General features: G+C 42.6%; 1 protein-coding gene across 2 annotated transcripts in view; it reads left to right on the forward strand.

Annotated features, from left to right (window-relative positions):
• Positions 1-10286: 10286 nt before the first annotated feature.
• The window catches only part of SLAMF1 (signaling lymphocytic activation molecule family member 1), a 45508-nt gene continuing 37136 nt past the window's right edge, over positions 10287-18658 (forward strand). For both annotated transcript variants that reach the window (XR_005215184.1, XM_037825567.1), the window contains exon 1: positions 10287-10459. Coding sequence is in view for 1 of the 2 variants with exons in the window: in XM_037825567.1 (XP_037681495.1) it covers positions 10384-10459 (76 nt within the window). In the remaining variant the exon portion in view is untranslated. The remainder of the gene's footprint in view (positions 10460-18658) is intronic.

Below are 18658 nucleotides of genomic sequence, written 5' to 3' on the forward strand. Positions count from 1 at the left end.
AGCCGAAACCAGAAGTCTAGAGACCATTGTATAGCGGTCCCTCTCCTTCACACCCCGCATCCTATCAGTCACCAAACCCAGCCAAATCTCCCTGTGGAATAATTCTCCAATGGGCCACATCTCTCCCACCTTACTGTCACTTCCTTAGTTGTTGAGATCTTCATTATTTCTTCTAACCAGTTTCCAACTTCTAGTTCTACATTAACATTCCCTACACTACCTTCTGTAACATAAATATAACCAGGGCACTCCCTTGCTTAAAACCTTTCGTGGCTCCCACAGAGAGGATGAATGGCTTTCAAAGAATATGTTTATTTGTACGTGATAAGGAGTTTTGATTGGACAGGAGGAGAGATAATGCCTCTTGTTGGAAAGACTAAGTTCACTAGCCTTTCTAGGCTTCACTAGCCTACCTAGGAATGAACAAAAGACAAATCAAAACAAATAGGAGGAGGAGGGAACTAGCAAATATAAAGTACCTTTGATATACCAAATATTGTACTTTATGTACACTTTGTTATTTTAACCCTCAAAAAATATATGAGATATCTTCGGTCAGGTTCTTCAAGACAGACTCTGAGATGGAGATTTGTGTGTGGGAAATTCGTTGGGGAGTGATCACGTAATCAACACCTGTGGGATGTTTAGGACGCAGGATTAAGGCAGAGGGAGAAGTTGAATTCTGGATGCAGTTCCAACAAAGACCTCAGCTGATCCACGGGGAGCTCTGGAGCTGGATGGACCTTCAGAGCCAAGGCGAACAAGTTGAAACAAGACCCTTTCATCAACCAGTCATTGGATGTGGGTTGTCCTCAAGAAAGGGGCTTGACCTTGGGCAGGGCAGCTTCCTTTGGGTGAAGGCCCTGCTTAGATGGGGACTCAGCTGAGAGTTGTCAGCCATCAACACTTCCAGCAGTTGGGGGAATGAGTGCCTAACTCCTGAGGGGGAATCTGAGCAGCACATCACAGCATCCACTACATGAAGTAACTTAAGAGCATCATTTTATAGATAAGAAAATTGGGGTTCACAATGTGACTTGCTCTCAGTCATACAAGTAGTGAGTGAAATTCCTAATTCTTGTCTGACCCCATGCTCCTTTGGCTACATTATACCTCTACAGTTAGAAAAAAAAATCTCCTTAGCATAAGATCAAACTTGATCCTTCAGATACTTTGGGTGGCAGTCAAGTTGTCTTTTCTTAGAGGAAGAATTAGAGTTGAGCAAAGATGGGGCTAGCTATCTAAGGCCCCAGGCAAAGGTTTCTGAGAATAGAGAGTGCAAGTATCAGGATCTTTGGGGCCTCGATATAAAACCCAGGACAGCAAAAAGGAGAGTGGGTCCATATTAATGGCAGGTCCAGGATGAGTGTTTGTAGAGGACCAGTAGAAAAAGCCAGCAAGGAAGCAACCATAAACCTGGGCCAAAACAAGGAAAGGCCTGGAAGCTAGAGAGCTCAAAGGACTGATGGGTGCGGGACAGGAGAAGGAGAAGAAAGCAAAAGGTCAGGAGGAGGGCAGTTCCTAAGAAGAGGACAGGAAAGAGTAAAGGAAGTCAAGAGTCTGAAACCTTAATAATAAATAGATTAGAATCTGAGAAGTAGATTTCAGAAGGGGCGTGATAGAAAGAGCCTACAGTGGCACAGCTGTTCTTTCTCCCTGGTCACTTCTTATGCGGCCCTCTTGTCCCTAGATATTAAGGGTTCTGATAACAGCCTGGATAGGCAGCATGGCCCCAGGCCAGTAGGACAGGAGGTAGTAGAGTTTATGTTCAAGTGCTGCCTCTGCTACTTATTTAGTGTGTGACCTTGGGCGAGTTGTTTAACTCAAGTCTCAGTTTCCTCATCTGCGAATTGGGGATAATCATAATACCAACCTCATAGGGTTTTAAGTTCCTGATATACAGTAAGCATTAGTAAATATTAACTATTAATAACTATTTAACTATTAATAACTATTAATATTGTTGCTATTGTCCCAGTGACTAGTATGGTCTAGACCTGGTGCAGAGCTCATGGGAAAGATAAGCTGTTTCTGCTGAAGAAATTCTCCTATTCTTCCACCCCCATAAACTAACACACCTGTCTGGATAATCCAAATTAAAGACCCTTGCCCTTAAGATAGATTCTTACATTTTAAGAAATCCAGTAGGAAACAGAGGAATCAACACGAGTGCTTGTCTTTCTCCCAACCCTCCATCCCAAGTAGGGTTTTCTCTTGGCGGGGCTGTCTTCCCCAGGAAGATTCATCAATGCTCTGGGATGAGGCGGGCATTTCTGCAGAAGTTCTTGCCGGAGGCTTTCGATGGAAGGAAAGCTAAGAAGGGCAGCTAGGTTTCAGGGTGCTATCTGAGTGTGCAGGATTCACTATCCCAGCCACTTGGGGACCAGATGAAGCCAGGGCTCAGCATTTTAATGGTCTTTATCCTGCTCTTTCATCAAAACTGGGAGCCATGGTTCATCCTTCTTAAAGACAATAAAACAGAAATGAAGGCCTCCTGTTAATTGACATTATGGGACTTGCTCCTTATTGTTTTAACTGTGTCTTGCTTAACAAGGCAAAGTTTAGAAAAAATAACATTAAAGTAGGACGCGCTTGTGTCTGAGGACAGAATCTTTACTTCTTATACCCCATAGAATGCCTCCTAAATCTGAACATTTTTACCAGTCTCAGGGGCTTCACTGCTCTTTACTCAAGGTGATATAATAATACAATATTCTTTAAGAAATCAAATTTCTTGAAACCAGGCAACAGCATGTAATAAATTTTTATGTAACTTGTTAAATAAGAAGAACTTAAAAGTGTGTGCATTCCAGTGATTTTTGTTACAGATGTGCAGATGTATTGAGTAGGCCACTGAGACAAGATAAAACTCCATTTAAGTCCCTGTTCAGTGAAGGACACTGTTCTCATGTTTCCTGCCCTAACCATCAGCATCTTGACTGTTATAATTGCTGGGTATTAGCCCATCTATCAGATGTGTACTTGTAATGATACCTGGAGGCATGTTTTTGACTCGGAATTTCATAGATACACCGGAAGGATAAATTGGAGTCATGGAACCCACTCTACAGAATTAGAACCCTATAGGTGTTTTACACATTCACAGTTAAGCAATAACTACAATTACCATACTGTGTGATTTTGGTATTGACTTCCAATCCCTCCATGTGTGAATTTTGTGAAACCTTGAATCAGGTGTAGCTAAGAGTTCAGAACATATTTTCATACTGTGTCATAATGTTCATATTTTGGGTTCTGATTCATATTTTGTTTCACTGTTCCTTTTCTATATTATACATTGATACTTTTCTTCATGAAATGTGGGAAAAATTTTCACACATTATATTGCCTTGGAAATTCCTAGGCTGGGAATTTTCAGTTCCTTTATAATAGGGCTTTTCAATACGTGTTGCAGAAAATCCATCTCTCTTCATTTGTTAAACGTTCTTAACAGCCCATAATGTGCTTCTGTCTCTTAATTCACACTACAAAATTACTGTCATCTCTTATAGAGAAGTCCAAGAGGGACATTTGTTTGTGGGGTGCCTAAGGCATTCTGTTCCATGTCTCTGAGGACTACCCCTGATCTTAACCACATGGTAGAAGTCAGATGGGATCTTGGTGGGAAATGAGAATTCCAGAGTGAGTCTCAAGAACCATGGACTCAAGGATGTTTTCTGGGCATCACTAGCTGCAGCTACATGTGGTTCATCATTTAACCACACATGCCTCCCTTCAGGAAACAGTAAAAATGTTAGACACTGTTATGGGTTGAATCGAGTCTCCCAGAAAGATATGTTGAAATCCGAATCCCTAGTAATTCAGAATGTGACCTTATTTGGAAAAAGGGTCATTGCAGATGGAATTAGTTAAATTAAGATGAAGACACATTGGATTAGGGTTGGCCTAATTCAACTGGCATCCTTATAAGAAGGGGAGAAGAGGCACAGACATGCGAATACCATGTGAGGATGGAGGCAGATTGAAGTGCTACAGCTGCAAGCCACCAAGGATTGCCTGAGAACCCCCAGAGGCTGGGAAGAGGCAAGGAAAGATTCTTCCCAACAATTACAAAGGATATGTGGTCCTGCTGACACCTGATTTTGGACCTCTAGACTCCAGAACTGTGAAACAACAAATTTCAGTTGTCTTAAGCCACCAGTTTGTGGTACTTTGTTACCACAGCCCAAGGAAATTGAAATGGACGCTAAATGCAAAATGATCACCGTGGCACTGAACACCTTACTTGCATTAATATCATTTTGTCCACCCAACAACCCTATAAGATGCTTCCTCATCTTAACCCCATGTTACTGAGAAGGAATGCAAGGCTTAGAGAAATGAAATAACTTGCCCAAGTTCACATGATTTCTAAGTAACAGACCTGGGACTTGAATCCCAGTCAATGTGACTGAAAGCCAGAGTTCTTAACCAATCTACTAAGGTGCCTTACAAACAAAGTTTTGAGGAGATTTGCAAACTTGAAAGCAATTGTGATAAGGTTAGAAGATAATGGGAGGTTTTATTTTCTTTCTTTCTTTTTTTGAAATATATTTTCTTCCATGCTATATTACATGTGCAATTTTAAAAAGAAAGGAACCCTAATATATAAAAATCCCTCTTAATTAGAAATGTTATCTGATAATGTCATTCAAGTGGTTATTAAATGTGTTACTCTTGGTAAGAATGACCACATCATTAAAGGATGTTTAGTCATTATATTTTAACCCAAGTGAATGGTTATCTCATGGTTAGTTAGTGGATGGAGAGGAAGCTACCAGACTTCCACCATCTGTGTCTCCAGTGATCCCAGTTGGAATTCTTTACTGAGCCCATATCTAGGTTTTCCAAATTGCTCAAGTGCCCTAGCTCTTCCCTCTTCCTGGACTCACTTCAGGTCAGCCCACCTCATCAGCATGACAGCACTGGAAGCTTGCACTGGGCTGCATAAAAGGCCCATGAGCATCTCACAGAGACTTCCCCAGCTGTCTCTGCTTCTCAGTTGGTTGGGGACCAGAACAATTCAAAGAGAAGGATATGAATCCCGTTCCTCACTAGACTTTGCAGGGAGAGCACACAGTGGTCTTGCCAAGAAGCTTTCTAGACCTGTTGAAGAGAAGAAATCCTTGGTCTGAGCTTTTTATGGAGGGAACGATGAGGCTGAAAAGACTAGCCACAGTTTCTAGGGTACTTAGCAAATTATCGTATCTACCACTTTGTCTAAGAAGGTAGATCAGGGTTACTGGAGGCAGATTTTGGTGCACAGAAAAGGTCTGAGGTTGGTGACTCAACAGCCATTGTCACTGGTTCCTGAACGCTGCTCCTTCCTAGAAGGAGAAGAATGGCATTTCCCTCTTTCGAGCAACTTATGCCAGTAGAAAGCAGGCTACATGGCTATCATGTAGGGTAGTTTGAAGGGTACTAGGAATGCTTCTCATAGAAGCATGAAGCAGTGACTCTTTCCCAGTCAGAGTCACCCCATAAGGAACATGAGGAATTCAGAGTCAATCCAGAGCAGGCCTGAGGAGGGTTGTGGTCCCCACAGGTTGGTTTTGGGGTCTGGGAGGAAGGAGGCCTCAGTGGAAATGACAGGACTTTGGAGAAGGCATCTTCAGGTGACAGAGGCCCTCTGATGACTCTTCTTAACCTCCAGACTTAAATGCTCTGACCCAGATCCAACCCCCTGGAAGAGGTTCTGATGTGGGAAACCTGATAAGAGCCTTGGAGTGGGCAACTTCAGCAGCACAGACCGGGTAAGAGCCAGAAGGCCCTGCCAGTGGGCATCGTCAGACGCCACTCTGAGCATGTTCACGGCTCTCCTCTCAGGCCTGGGTCACTCGGCACATCCATCTGCTCAGGAAGGTGACTGGCTGGAACTAACACTCAGGGTGAAGAGAGCGGGTAAAACTTGGGCTTGGGCCAGATCCACCCCACAGCCCAATTTCCTTCCCCAATTTCCCCTCAGACTCCCACAGCCTCATTTCCCCTCAAGTCCCCATAGCAGGGCTGTCTGGTTGACTGGCCTGCTCAGCCCCCACACCATACACCTGCCCCGTGGGCTTCATGAACCTTCCTCATCTCACCCAGCAGGGCTGAACCAGGGGTGTTTTTCCCAGTGCTTTCCCCGGGCTAATTTTAGACTCTACAATCAGGTCTCCTAGGAGATATTTCAGGGTTTGGGGGAATTTTGTATTTTCATTTTGTTTTTATGGGGTTTTTTCTTTACTTATCCAGATAAATGTGCTCATCACGAGCTCCATGTAGGTCTGGCGGTTGGGCCTGCCCCCGAGACCCCTCACTGCGGATGTTGCTTGTCATAGGAAAGCTCCAATCTGACGCTGTATGAAGATAGCCATTGGCCAGGAAGCCAGGATGCTGCAGGGGCAGCCCAGCCCAAGGCTCCTTCAGCAGGTCACTTTGCCACCCCTAGCCGTAAAGCCTCAGGAGAGAGAGCAGAAATCTTTGGAAGATGTTACACCCTCCAGTTTAAGAGTAAAAGATGAGCTTATTGTGAGCCTACCTGAGGATCTTTGGGGAGGACTCTTTTCCACAGACTTACAGGCCTCCCCACTCTTGGGACAGGGCCCTGCACAGCCCCAGGGAAGGAAGTGTGCTGTGCGACAGACGATGGAGATGAGGGGCTGGAAATGGTGCTCACTCAGGGTTCTCCTGCTGCCTGTGCCCTTGTCTGTGCCAGAGAGAATGTTCCATGGATAATGAACTACTGGCCATCATGGGCCTGAGAGTTGGCTAAGGTTCCTGCTCGGTATAACGGAAGTGGTTTGGTGTACAGATAGGGCACAGACTCTGGAGTTGGACAATTCAGGATTTGAATCCATTCCTTCCATTTTTCTTGGCTCTGAGCTACTGGACAAATTGTTTACCACATATGCTGTGGCTCTGTACCTCAGTTTCCTAATCCGTAAAATAGGAATGATTATGCCTGCTTCCTACTGTTAAGAAGATTAATGGAGTAACACATGTGAAAGCCCCAGGCATCTAGGGACTTCAGTGAGTGGGATCTCCTTCCTCCCTCCCTTCTTGAGAATTCATGGGAATAATGAGTACACTACAGGGAAAGGAAAAGGAATTCTTGGCCCAGAGCCTGATTTCCAAGTTTGGTCCAGGCCCTCATAACACTACCAGCTAGGCCTCCTTCATCGTACTAGGTGGTGAATGTGAAAGCTCTTGAAAATGGCTTTGTGAATGCGAGGCCTCATCACCTGTGCATCTTTTGTTGTTGGTCTGTCAATGTCCACTCTACAGATGAGGGAAGCAGCTTGGTTTACTGAGTGAACTAACTGCACAACCTCAATGTTGTGGATTGAATTGCCTCCAAAAAGATATGTTCAATTCTTAACCCCCAGTCCCGTGAATGCAACCCTATTTGAAAATAGGATCTTTGAAGATGTGATTAGTTGAAATGAAGCCAAACTGGATTAGAGAGGGTCCTAATCTGGTTTGATGGTGTCCTCATAGGAAGGGGGAATTTGGACACAGGCAGAGAGGGAAGATAGCCACGTGATGGAGGCAGAGATTGAGTTTCGCCGCAAGCCCAGGAATAGCAGGGATTGCCCTACCGACCTCTGTGAAGCATGGCCCCACCAGCACTTTGATTTTGGACTTCTGGCCTCCAGAACTGTGAGACAATACATTTCTGTTGTTTTAAGCCACCCAGTTTGTGGCATTTTTGTTACAGCAGCCCTAGGAAACTAATACTCTTGGGTTAGTCAAGTGTCCCTTCAGGGCTTCAGAACCTCCATCTAAACCAGCTCTGACCCTCATTAAATGTAAACTCTGCTTAGGGTTTTAGATTGCACTGCACAGTAAAAGCCTTCAGACTAATGCTCAGCACTAGCTTAACCTCAGTGTGTGTCTGTGCAGAAGGAGGTTGTGGAAAATAGAGTGAGGATGCTTCACGGTGGCCACACCCAGTTACTGGTAGAAACAGAATCCTTCTACTCTTCACCCTGGCTTACTGAGGTTGGAGAAGGGCTAATTCCAGAATTTAGAGGAAGGACCAAAAAAAAAAATATATATATATATATATATACCCGTCATTGGGCGAGAGAGGCTTGACACAAGTAGACTGGAGCATGCAATCCAGAAACGGTGTGGCTTGTGGAAAGAACACCATTCTTGGGGTCAGGCCTCTTGGGTTATTGGTTTCACATCTAAAAAATGGGGTAAATAATAATAATAACACTCCACCAAGGTGTTTCAAGTATTAAACTATATTACATTTAAATGAACATGGGATGGTTTCTGCCTCAAAAAAATGTTTAAAAATAAAGCTAGAATAAATGTGTATTAGCAACACAGGGGTCCTTTCTGTCCTGACATTGTTTCTTAATTGAGGGTTGTGTAGTCTACACCAACCTTATTGGATAAGGGTTCCCATCCCAATATTCCCAGATCACTGAGATATAATCCTGCTGCTACTTTATAAATATAGAAAGAGTATGTCACTCACCCCACCCTTTGTGCTGTCAGTTATTGTACAGGTAGTGGCAGCAGTGTGCAAGTAAATGTTTAATGACTGGCTCTCTAAAAAAAAAAAAAATGTATGCATATATATTTAAATAAGCTTATTACAAATTTTACTTATATAAGGGATAGGTAACATAATTTTAAAATACAATTATTGTATTTTAATAAATTGTACAATGTCTTTCATTATAAATTCCATATAGCCCCTCGATTTTCACAGAATGCTTTTGATTATTTTTGCCTTACTATATCCATAGCCAACCTATGCTTTCAGTTGACAAAGGAGTGTAGTTCCAACAGGAATGTTGACTGATATTTTCTTTTAAGTTAAATGTGAAACCATAAAGACATATGTTGGAACATCATTCATATGTCAGTGAGGTTACCAACTTTTTGCTGAATCGGATACTAGATTTTGAATGTTGGAAGAATAGTTCCTCAGTTTTTTTATGCTTTTCACAATGTAAAGGCTACAGACATGAGCCACTTTTACACATAACCTGCCTTGTTATGTTTTCCCTATCATTTTGTTACACTAGACAGTCAACCAAACAATAAATACTGCCACCATGGCTGATTCCAACCAACCGACATGATGCCATTGAACTCAGAGTTGGGCAAAGAGGTGCAAGCAGGACACATGATGCAGTATTTCCACCACAGAGATACAATAGATGTAAATAACCTTGAGAGCCTACAAATAGCAAACTATTGTAAAATAGTTAGAAAATAATGGCTTTGGAATTCATTAATGTGTTTGAATATGTTATTTAATTGTAAGTCCATGTAATTTAATTTTTAATAGTCACCATGACTATCGATCAGCTCACAAGATTCCCAAACCTTTAACAATTGGCGCATGCAAGTTGTCATGTGCTGGCTCCAGCACACCACCAGGTACTGGTGTGGGAAGGCTGGTTGGGTAAGGGAGAGGAGAAAACACACTGAGGGAACTAAATACAATGAGCACAAATAGAAAGTTCACAAAAATCACCAGCTCTTACTACCCTGGTCCCTTCAGAGAGTACCAACTACCCGTTAAAATGGATCCTAAAACTTTAGCCTAACCTTTCAAGGTCTTCAAGTACTGATAATAGCATCTTTCTGGTGTCCCAGTCTTACAGCTTGACTCAGGAAAAGCAAGGGTCTTTCTTCTGCTAATTCTAGCCTCTCTCCTCAATGAAAAGTAGGACACAAGCTCTGAAATAACGGTGGCTCCTCCAAACAGCATAGAGCTTGCTAAGTTCTACCATATTGTATTCAGCAGGGATTCTGCCAACTGAACTGCATTTAGTGACCACCCCCCCCCCACCTTGCTGTTCTATGAAATCATGGAACACATCAGAAGTAAGAGGTCTAACAGCCTATCCACATTCAGCCATCCAAGTTCTGCTTTGAACTAATTGATTTAAATTTGGGGGATGGTTTGACAAAACTCCACGCTCACTCTAGACATGATTAGAAAGAAGATTTTCTTCTCATTCAAAGAAGAAGTACCAGAGGAAACTTCCCAGAGAAGCTGTGGCACCCCTTTCCTGGAGATAGCTATGAAAAGGGGGAGGGGAGCACTTTTCTGCCAAAAGCTGGGGTTTGGCTGAAGTGACTCTACACAGCCTCCTTCCCGGCTCCAAAAGTCTAAGCACCTGACTCGTAGTTTTTGAGAACAGCGAAGTGATTTAAAGCCTGTAAAGAAGATGAGCAATCCTCAAGACGGACAGAAAAAGTCCCAGTGAGACAGGAAGCCTGCTGGTTTCTGATGCATAAACTAGAGTGCAGAGGCAGCACTGCCTGACACATAACTCGTAGCTTGTAGGTCGCTTCTGCTGAAGCCCTGGTGTCTGTGAGTGGCTGCTGGGCTCCCTGCCAGGCTCCCTTTCCTATCTGCACTGGCTGATGGATCCTAAGGGGCACTTCTCTTTAAACTTTGTGCTGTTTCTTTCCCTGACTGTTGAGCTGAGCTGCGGAACAGGTGAGTGTTCATCTGTTTGAGGGTTTCTACGATTGCCTGTCGGGAACCCGCATAGTCCTGTCATTGAGAAAAGATGCAGGGGCTGTTGACTGTTGTTCTGTTGCCTCTTCCTTAGGAACTGGCTCTGAGCTTCTCCTACCTCTTTCAAAGAGAAAGGAACATTATGAGTTCCTGGGCCCCTTCAGGGCTCAGCCCCACCAACCCTAGTTCCCAAGGAAACTGGGAGGTCTGTGACAAAGGCACAGCTTACCTTCCAGACAAGCCTCTCAGGGTGAGAGTTTTGGGTCCAAGTCTGGTTGACTGGTTGGTTTTGCATGGGTACCCTTCTGGCAAAGACCAGGCTAGAGAGGGTGAACTGGAGGAACGGAGCTCTGGGAGAAGATTCATCCTCCATCCCTGTCCTGAAGGAGAATCCTCACACAGGCCAGCAGATAAAACAGGAACATGGTCCAACAAAGGCTTGTAGCAGGAAGAGAAGGTAGAAGTGAAAACCCCAGGCCTTGGCTGAGGTCAGTGGCCGCAGTGTGTCCACTTTGTGGTTATTTTCCTAGAAGAGAAGATTCCAAGGCAGTCAGAGGGGAAGAGGCTGGGATTTTTGGAGCCCAGGGCTGGTAGGAAATGCAAATCTGGAACCCTCAGGGTCTGGGCAGCTCCAGTGGTAGGGCCAGATACATAGCAGAATATTTGGAGCTGTGCTCTACTCTTATTTTTCTGGTTTGCCTTTCTCTAAGCACAGGCTGGTTTTCTTTGTTTAGTAATATCAGGGCTATTAGCAAAGGTACTTAAGAAAGAAAAAAGCCAAGCAAGAAGTGGACTTTGGGCTCACTGTGTGAGTTGGGGTGACAATCAATTTCTTTCTGCTTAAATGCTTTGGGACTTTGGTTAGATTGTGGGAGTAGAAGCAGAATCAAGGAAGGGGGAAATCCTAAAGCCCAGGGTGTTTTGGGCTTGGGGTTTTCAAGACTGCAAATCCATTATGGACTTTTCCAGGAAAAGCCCAGAGATATACCAGGGATGTGGGGGAGCTGCAGAGGGGACTTGTCTCTTGCTGGACTCCCAGGTGAAGAGGCCTCCAGGGTGCCTGAGCCCCTGCTGGGCCCCACTTTTCCTCAGAATCAGGGAGACCCATAGATCTTACTTCCCGAGATCGAGGAGAGTAAGAACTATGCCAAGGACCGGGAAAGCCAAACTGAGCCGCAGTCATAAGGATAGCCAAGTCTTCCATGGTAGACCACCCATCTTGGAATACTTCTTGATGCCACAAGAAATGATGGGATTGGACTGAGGGCTGAACTTTTCTGTCTCTGTGTCTGTTTGATTCCTGTGACTTTGCATCTCTCCTTCATATCGCTCATCATGCTTTTAACTTCTGATGGATACCTGTCACCCTTATTCAATTATAACTCTCCAGAGCAGGGACTGTGTCTGTTTTTTCACTGCTGTATCCCTAGCACCCACCTGGAACATAGTAGCAACCCAATAAATTCTGTTCTGTTGACAGCCACTCCAGTGACGTCTTTGGGGGTCAGTGGTTAGTGAGAAAACAGCCCAGTCCCAAAAGGAGTGCCTGTCCACTCAGCAGCTACTCCTTCCTTACAGTCCATCTTCTCTTCTGAAATAAGTATGACATTTTTTCAGTGGTTTTATTTTTTAAAGGTGCGCCCTTTTGTGAAAACACAATAAAACCTAGGTAGAAATATTTTGCAAATGGGACAGGTCAGCCATGAGAAATTTATCTAAGAAGCCCAATTTCTTGTAAAATCTGTACCCACTCCCATCTTCATGTCTACTCGGTTCACCTTCCAACTCCCAGCCAGAATTCTAAAATATCAAAAAGTCCACACCTCCCTTTCCTCAATAAAGTGAATTTTCCATTTCCACCAATGGGATTTTTTGTCCTCCATGCAGGTCATCCCTGCCCCCTTCAAACACACTGAGGTGAGGGATAAGTGAGTGGGATCTAGACTCAGCTCTTCTTTTCTCTTCACTTGCGCCTTCTATCCCAAATGTAGATCTAGGCATCCTGTCTCTCAGAAGCTTTAATACTGTAATATGATACCATCACCTTCACTGTCTCCACCTAATTATTAGGTGGACAATAATTAGGACAAAAGACTATTTAGTTTTATCCATAAATCCTTTTCAACCACTGTCTACTAAGGATTCATATATATCAGGCACTGTACAAGGTATGGGGGCAGCAAAATGAGCAATCATAGACTTTGCCCAGCACATGACACAGTGCCTGGTACATGAGAGTCCATCCACAGATGTTTGTTGAATGAATAATGATAGTATATACTTGCTACATTCCAAGTGCTTTATGTGTATTATTCATTTATTGTGTATGCTGTTTTAAGTACTTTATGTGTATTATTCATTTAATTCTTACACCAACCTTATGATACATGTACTGTTGTTGCCATTACCGTTTTACAAATGAGGAAAGAGAGGCACAAACTGGTCCAGCAATTTCTCCATGGTTACATAACCTGACTCCAGAGGCTACTGCCTCAATGAAGAAAACTGAATGAGCTTATTTTTGGGGAGGGAAGGGGCTAAAATTTGTATCCAGGTTGCTTAGTAAAAATTAGAATATGCTATCTATAATTGAAGTATATGGAAAGTGCTATAGGAATTTTCAAAAGGCAAGAGACTAATAAAATCATAGGGTTTAGATGGCATGTAGAAGTATTCGATCTGGAACTTGGAAAGTGGATCGAAACTATTTTCATGATTCAAGTTTTCATTTAATTTTTTTGTTAACTAGTTTGTTTATTGGAAGAGTATAACACATACGTCTATAAAACATCAATAGCACAAAAGAGTGTAGAGTGAAGACTAATTTCCCTTCCATACCCCTTCCTGGAGGCGACTGCTATTACCAGTTTCTCATACATTTTTCCAGAAATACATATCTGGTGGGTTGGATTATTATGGGACTTAAAAGAGAGTATTCTAGATGAAGGCACAAATGTAGAGGCAAAGTGTCAGGAGTGTTCAGGGGAATGGTAAGTGGCCTGTTGTGCCCGATGACTGGGTACATGGCTAAGCACTTCCCTCTCCTCACCTGGGAAGTGAGGAGAAGGGTCCCCATCATTTCCTTTTAGGGGTGCTATAAGGATAAAGTAGAGCACATTTTGATTTTGGAGAGAGGAGAACTTAGACTCTATGTTGTCACTTGTTCATTCATTCTATCAGTTTTCTCATTCACTTGGGCAACAAGAATTTATTGGGTTGCTACTATGTTCTAGGCGGGTGCTAGGGATATAGCAGTGAAAACACATACACAGTCCCTGCTCCGGGGAGTTATAATTGAATAAGGATGACAGGTATCCAAACAGAAGTTAAAAACGTGATGAGCGATATGAAGGAGAGATGCAAAGTGCATTGGAAGTGTATGGCAGGGAAACCCAACCTACACTGGGGCCAGTGATGCCTTCCCAGAAGAAGGGATGTGGAGGCTGAGACCTGAAGGCTGGGAAGAGTTAGCCAAGCAAACAAAGGGTGGTTAGAAGCTTTCAGCAGAGGAACAGTTAGTGCAAATACTCCAAGGTAAAGACGCCAGTGACATTAAGGAATAGAGGACAGTGGGGCTACAGTATATAAAGCAGCCTTAGACAAGTTACATTTTCCTTCTGGGCCTAAGTTTACTATAAGAATGATGGGCCAACAAGTCCTGCCTGAAGTCCACCTGAAGGAAATGCTGTAGGAAGATGCTATAAACACACATAAAAGTATCAGCACTAGGCAAATAAAAGGGTTATAATTAGTGGAATCCCGTCTTGTGAAAGGGTTGGCTAAATACAACTAACATCAGACCAATGTCCATGGGTCCCTGTGAATTGCTCTATTTTCTAAGCGTAATTACCCATGAAGGAAAGTGAGTCGGTGTTTCCAGCTACAAGTGTTTCCTCCCAGACGTTTTTGGTAAACAGGGCCGACTGAATCACAGGCCCACTGGAAAACACTCATCAGGCGGTAGGATGTTTCAAGGGCAGGGACTCTGCTTGGAGGGTTTTATGAACCACTTTACAGCCCCCACTTGTTTTTCCACTTATGCTTAAATGAGGTTGATTTCAAGTACCCCCTCGAGACCTAAGCGCTCACGTGTACTCAGGTGTCGCATCAACATTCTTTACGTGGGTTGTGGAGTGTGAGGGTCTTTTCCCCAGCTCTTCCTGACAAAGTTTTGATTCCACTTCCCACAAACGAATGTACAGAAACTGCGTGTCATCTGCCCTTTTCTTTTTCTTTCTTAAAAAAAATTTTTTTTTTCCTGGCTTCTTTGTGTCTAATCCTATGTCTCCCTTCCCCCTGAATTCCAAGTTCTGGAAGCAATCATGGCACCAAGCCTGCCAGGTTAGGTGGAAGGAGGGGGACACGGGAAAGATATGGAAAGGTGGAGGGTTATAGTTTGAGAGCAGGAATCATTTCCATTCCTTTTTTCCCCTCCATATCAAAATTGATCTTCAAAAATCAACAATATGATGATAGTTTGTAATCTTGTTTTGAACTCCAGACCCCTTTGAAAGATGAAATTTTGGGATGCTATCCCAGAAAAATATACATATGTTCATCTACACAACTTTTTTGTATACAATTCATGCACCACATGAATTTCTACTTTCGTGTTTGACTCTAAATTTTCTGTCAGCCTTTTATACAGAAATGTTCAGGTTTGGGACTGTACCTGCGGTTGAGATGTGTCACCTCCAGAGGATCTTCATTATCTGGTCAGTCAGGAACTGATAAGTGAGGCTGGAAAAATTTTCAAATGCGTCCCAATTTATCTTTGCTAAAAACACACATACACACTGTCAGCATGCCTCATGTAATTAATTAAGCAACAGTGAAGAATACTCTATTTTAAAAGTTTAAAAGTTGATAAATTAGCAAATATGGGGGAGGGTAATTTTTAAATTTTATTGTGGTAACATATATACATTTTAACTACTTTAAAGTGCATAATTCAGTGGCATTAATTACATTCACTCTGATGAGCTACCATCGCCATCATCTAACACCAAATCTACCTACTGTCTCAATGAATTTACTTATTCTAGACATTCCATTTAAGTTAAGAATCATTCAATATTTGCCCTTCTGTTCTGATTTATTTCACTCAGTAAAACATCATCAAGTTTCATCGATGTTATAGAATTTATCAGAACTTTATTCCTTTCTATGACCGAATAATATTCCATTCTATATGCCACATTTTGTTATCTGTTCATCTGTTGATGGACACTTGGGTTGTTTCTACCTTTTGGCTATTGTGACTAATAGTGCTATGAATATTGCTGTATCTATTTGAGTCGGCATTTTCAATTCTTTTGAGTATATGCATAGAATGGAATTGCTGGGTCAAATGGTAATTCTATGTTTAATTTTTTGAGGAACTGTAAAACTGTTTTTCAAATTGCTATTTATGGCAATATTCAAAGGAACAAGTGCCTTACTGCCTTTCTCACTTTTCCCTAACAATTACGTATCCTGACCATTCTAAACCTGAACTTAGCTCAGGTTTAGGTAGACTGTTTTTACTTTTTCCCCAGTCTCTGAATTCCTATCCTGACATTAGCTATGATCTTTACAGGACAGTATTAGTATTTCAGAACACTCTGGCATCAAGAACATTTTGACCATTTTCCCCAATTTTCCAACTCATCTTAACCACAAGTGAATTGCATCTCTTCTGGGTGGCTAATTACTTAGGCAGATATTTTATTTTATACTTAATCTTAGCCAAAGGCCGAGAAGCAATAGATAATTTTATTTTATTCTTCTGACTTTCTTATCAAGTAGAGCAATCTATACTCTCTCAGAGTCACGGGCTCCTTCTTTTACGAACATTAGCTTTTGGTTGAGTTCAGTATATATATGTTGGGCAAAGCTAAATAAGAGAGATTTTAGTTAGGTAATATGACTTTCAGCATTTATAAATTTGAGAGATAGTTATTAAAAGCCTACTGCGTGCCAAGCACCATCGCAGGTCTGTGGACAAAACAGTGAACAAAACAAAGTTCTTCCTCTTGATTAGTTTTCATTCTAGTGGGGGAGACAAAAATAAGCAAAGATATAATATCAGGCAGCCATACGTTCTATAAGAAGGGTGATGCTGTTTTTAGAGAGGATGATCAGAAAGGCCTCTCAGAAGAGATAGTTTTCTTTTTTTCTTTAGCAGAACCTAAAATAAAATGAGGGAATGAACTATCCAGATAAACAAGGGAGGAGATTTCTAGGGAGAGGGAATAGCAAATACAAAAGCTCGGAGACAGGAGTTCTCCTGGTGTGTTTGAGGATTAGCAGGAAACCAGTGTGGCCGTAGTGCCCTGAGTGAGGACAGCGAGGGCAGTGATGTAGCTGCAGACGTCCCAGGGCCTGGGTTAGACAGGGCCTTTGAAGCCAGGGCAAGGACTATGGATTTTATTCTCAAGGTGATGGAAAGTCCTAGAAATTTAAAAAGCAGAAGAGAGACAAAATCTGACATGGTTTTAAAAGGTAACTTTGTCCCTTGTATGAAAACAGGGTGATCGCTTGGAAGGCAATGGCAGAAGCCAGGCCTGTGATGATGAATGTGGAAATGAAGGAGGTGAGAAGGGCTCAGATGCCAAATATACTCTGAAGGCAGAGCCAACAGGACTTGCTGGCAGAGTGACTGTAGAGTATTAGAGAATGAAAAGCAATCAAGGATGATTTGGCCTGGGAAGATGGGTGAATTGTGACTTTGTAATAAGGGGAATAGAATCAAGAGATGTCCTTTAGACCTCCAAGTTCTCCTCTGTATCAGCAGTCAGGAGAGCAGTGGAAGGTTTGACCGGGACATATAGCTTTGTAAGCATACCAGAAATATGTTAAGCTATACAACTGGATGAGAAACTGGGTGAATGTGGATGGGGAAGAAAAAAGGTCTGAGTCCAGAGCCCTGGGACACTCTTATTTAGAGATCTGGGGGAGGAGCAAGTTCCACCCAAGCAGACTGAGAAGGGGCAGCCAATGACACAGGAGAGAAACCTAGAGAGTGTGATGTCCCGGGGAGCACATGAAGAGTGTTTCAAGGAAGGAGTGATGAGCTATGTCAAATGCTACTGAGAAAGCAAACAAGAAGAGGATTGAAAGTTGTCCTGGAACTATAGAATAAACAATGACCTTGACAAGGAAGTTTCCAGAGAGTGGTAGGGAAGAATGTTTGGAGTAAGAACAGGGGAAAACACATCAGGAAATGGGGACAGAAAGTATAAATACACATAAAAACACTTTGCTACAAAAGAAAACAAGGAAATGAGGAAGTATCTGGGGTTGGACCTTGGATCAGTGGAGGGATTCTTAAGATGGGGGGAATTACAGCATGTTTGTAGGCTGATGGAAATAGCCCAGTAGAAAGCCCATGATGAAAGGGTGGCAAGTGCAGTAGCAAAACCTTGGAGTAGATGAGTGTTTCATGAAGGAAGAGGCTAGACTTAAATGGGAGCATAGACCAACCATCCAGGTAGGTGAGTGGATATGGTGGTAGTAATAAGTGGAAGTTCTCTTTCTGTTTCTTCTATTTTTTTTTTTTTTTTTTTTTTCAGTGGCAAGTCATCAGCTGAGAAAGAAGGTAGGAAGGCAGGTTGTGGTTTGAGGAGAGAAGAGGTGTTAAATGATCAGCAGGTTTAATCAGTGGTTTAAACAGTAATATCTTTTGTGTTTCATTCATTTCCTTTTTTATTTGTTTGTTTTTGCTGGTTCTGCTCTTTTGCAGAAAAGAACTAATGTAATTTCTCACCCTCAACATCATTAACTGTCTTAGAGTTATTGGGAGAACTAGTATTCCAAAGTTTTGATACTGGGCTCACCACCTCCCTCGTTCACCATTCCTCAACTTTTCTCTTTTCCTCATCATCTGCAACAATACTCCTGTATCCCTGATCCCCTGGGCTCATGAGCTCAGAATCACTTTCAGTTGCTCTCCATCCTTTATTGTATCTACTCAATGGTAGCAAGAACCCTGGTCAAGGAGTTAACAGACTTGAATGCTAGTCATTTAACCTCTCCATGCTTTAGATGCTTAAACTACAAACCCAAGTTGATAGACTTTCCTCCCAGATTAAAGAAACCCTGTGTTCTAGTTAGCCTGTATAGCTCCATCCTAAGCAGTTTTAAGATTTCCACTGGGTTTGTTTTTTTAAAAATATTGAGAATACAGTGGGGACCCTC

The sequence above is a fragment of the Choloepus didactylus genome, chromosome 2 (assembly GCF_015220235.1).
Source record: "Choloepus didactylus isolate mChoDid1 chromosome 2, mChoDid1.pri, whole genome shotgun sequence".
Taxonomy (NCBI): Eukaryota; Metazoa; Chordata; class Mammalia; order Pilosa; family Megalonychidae; genus Choloepus; species Choloepus didactylus.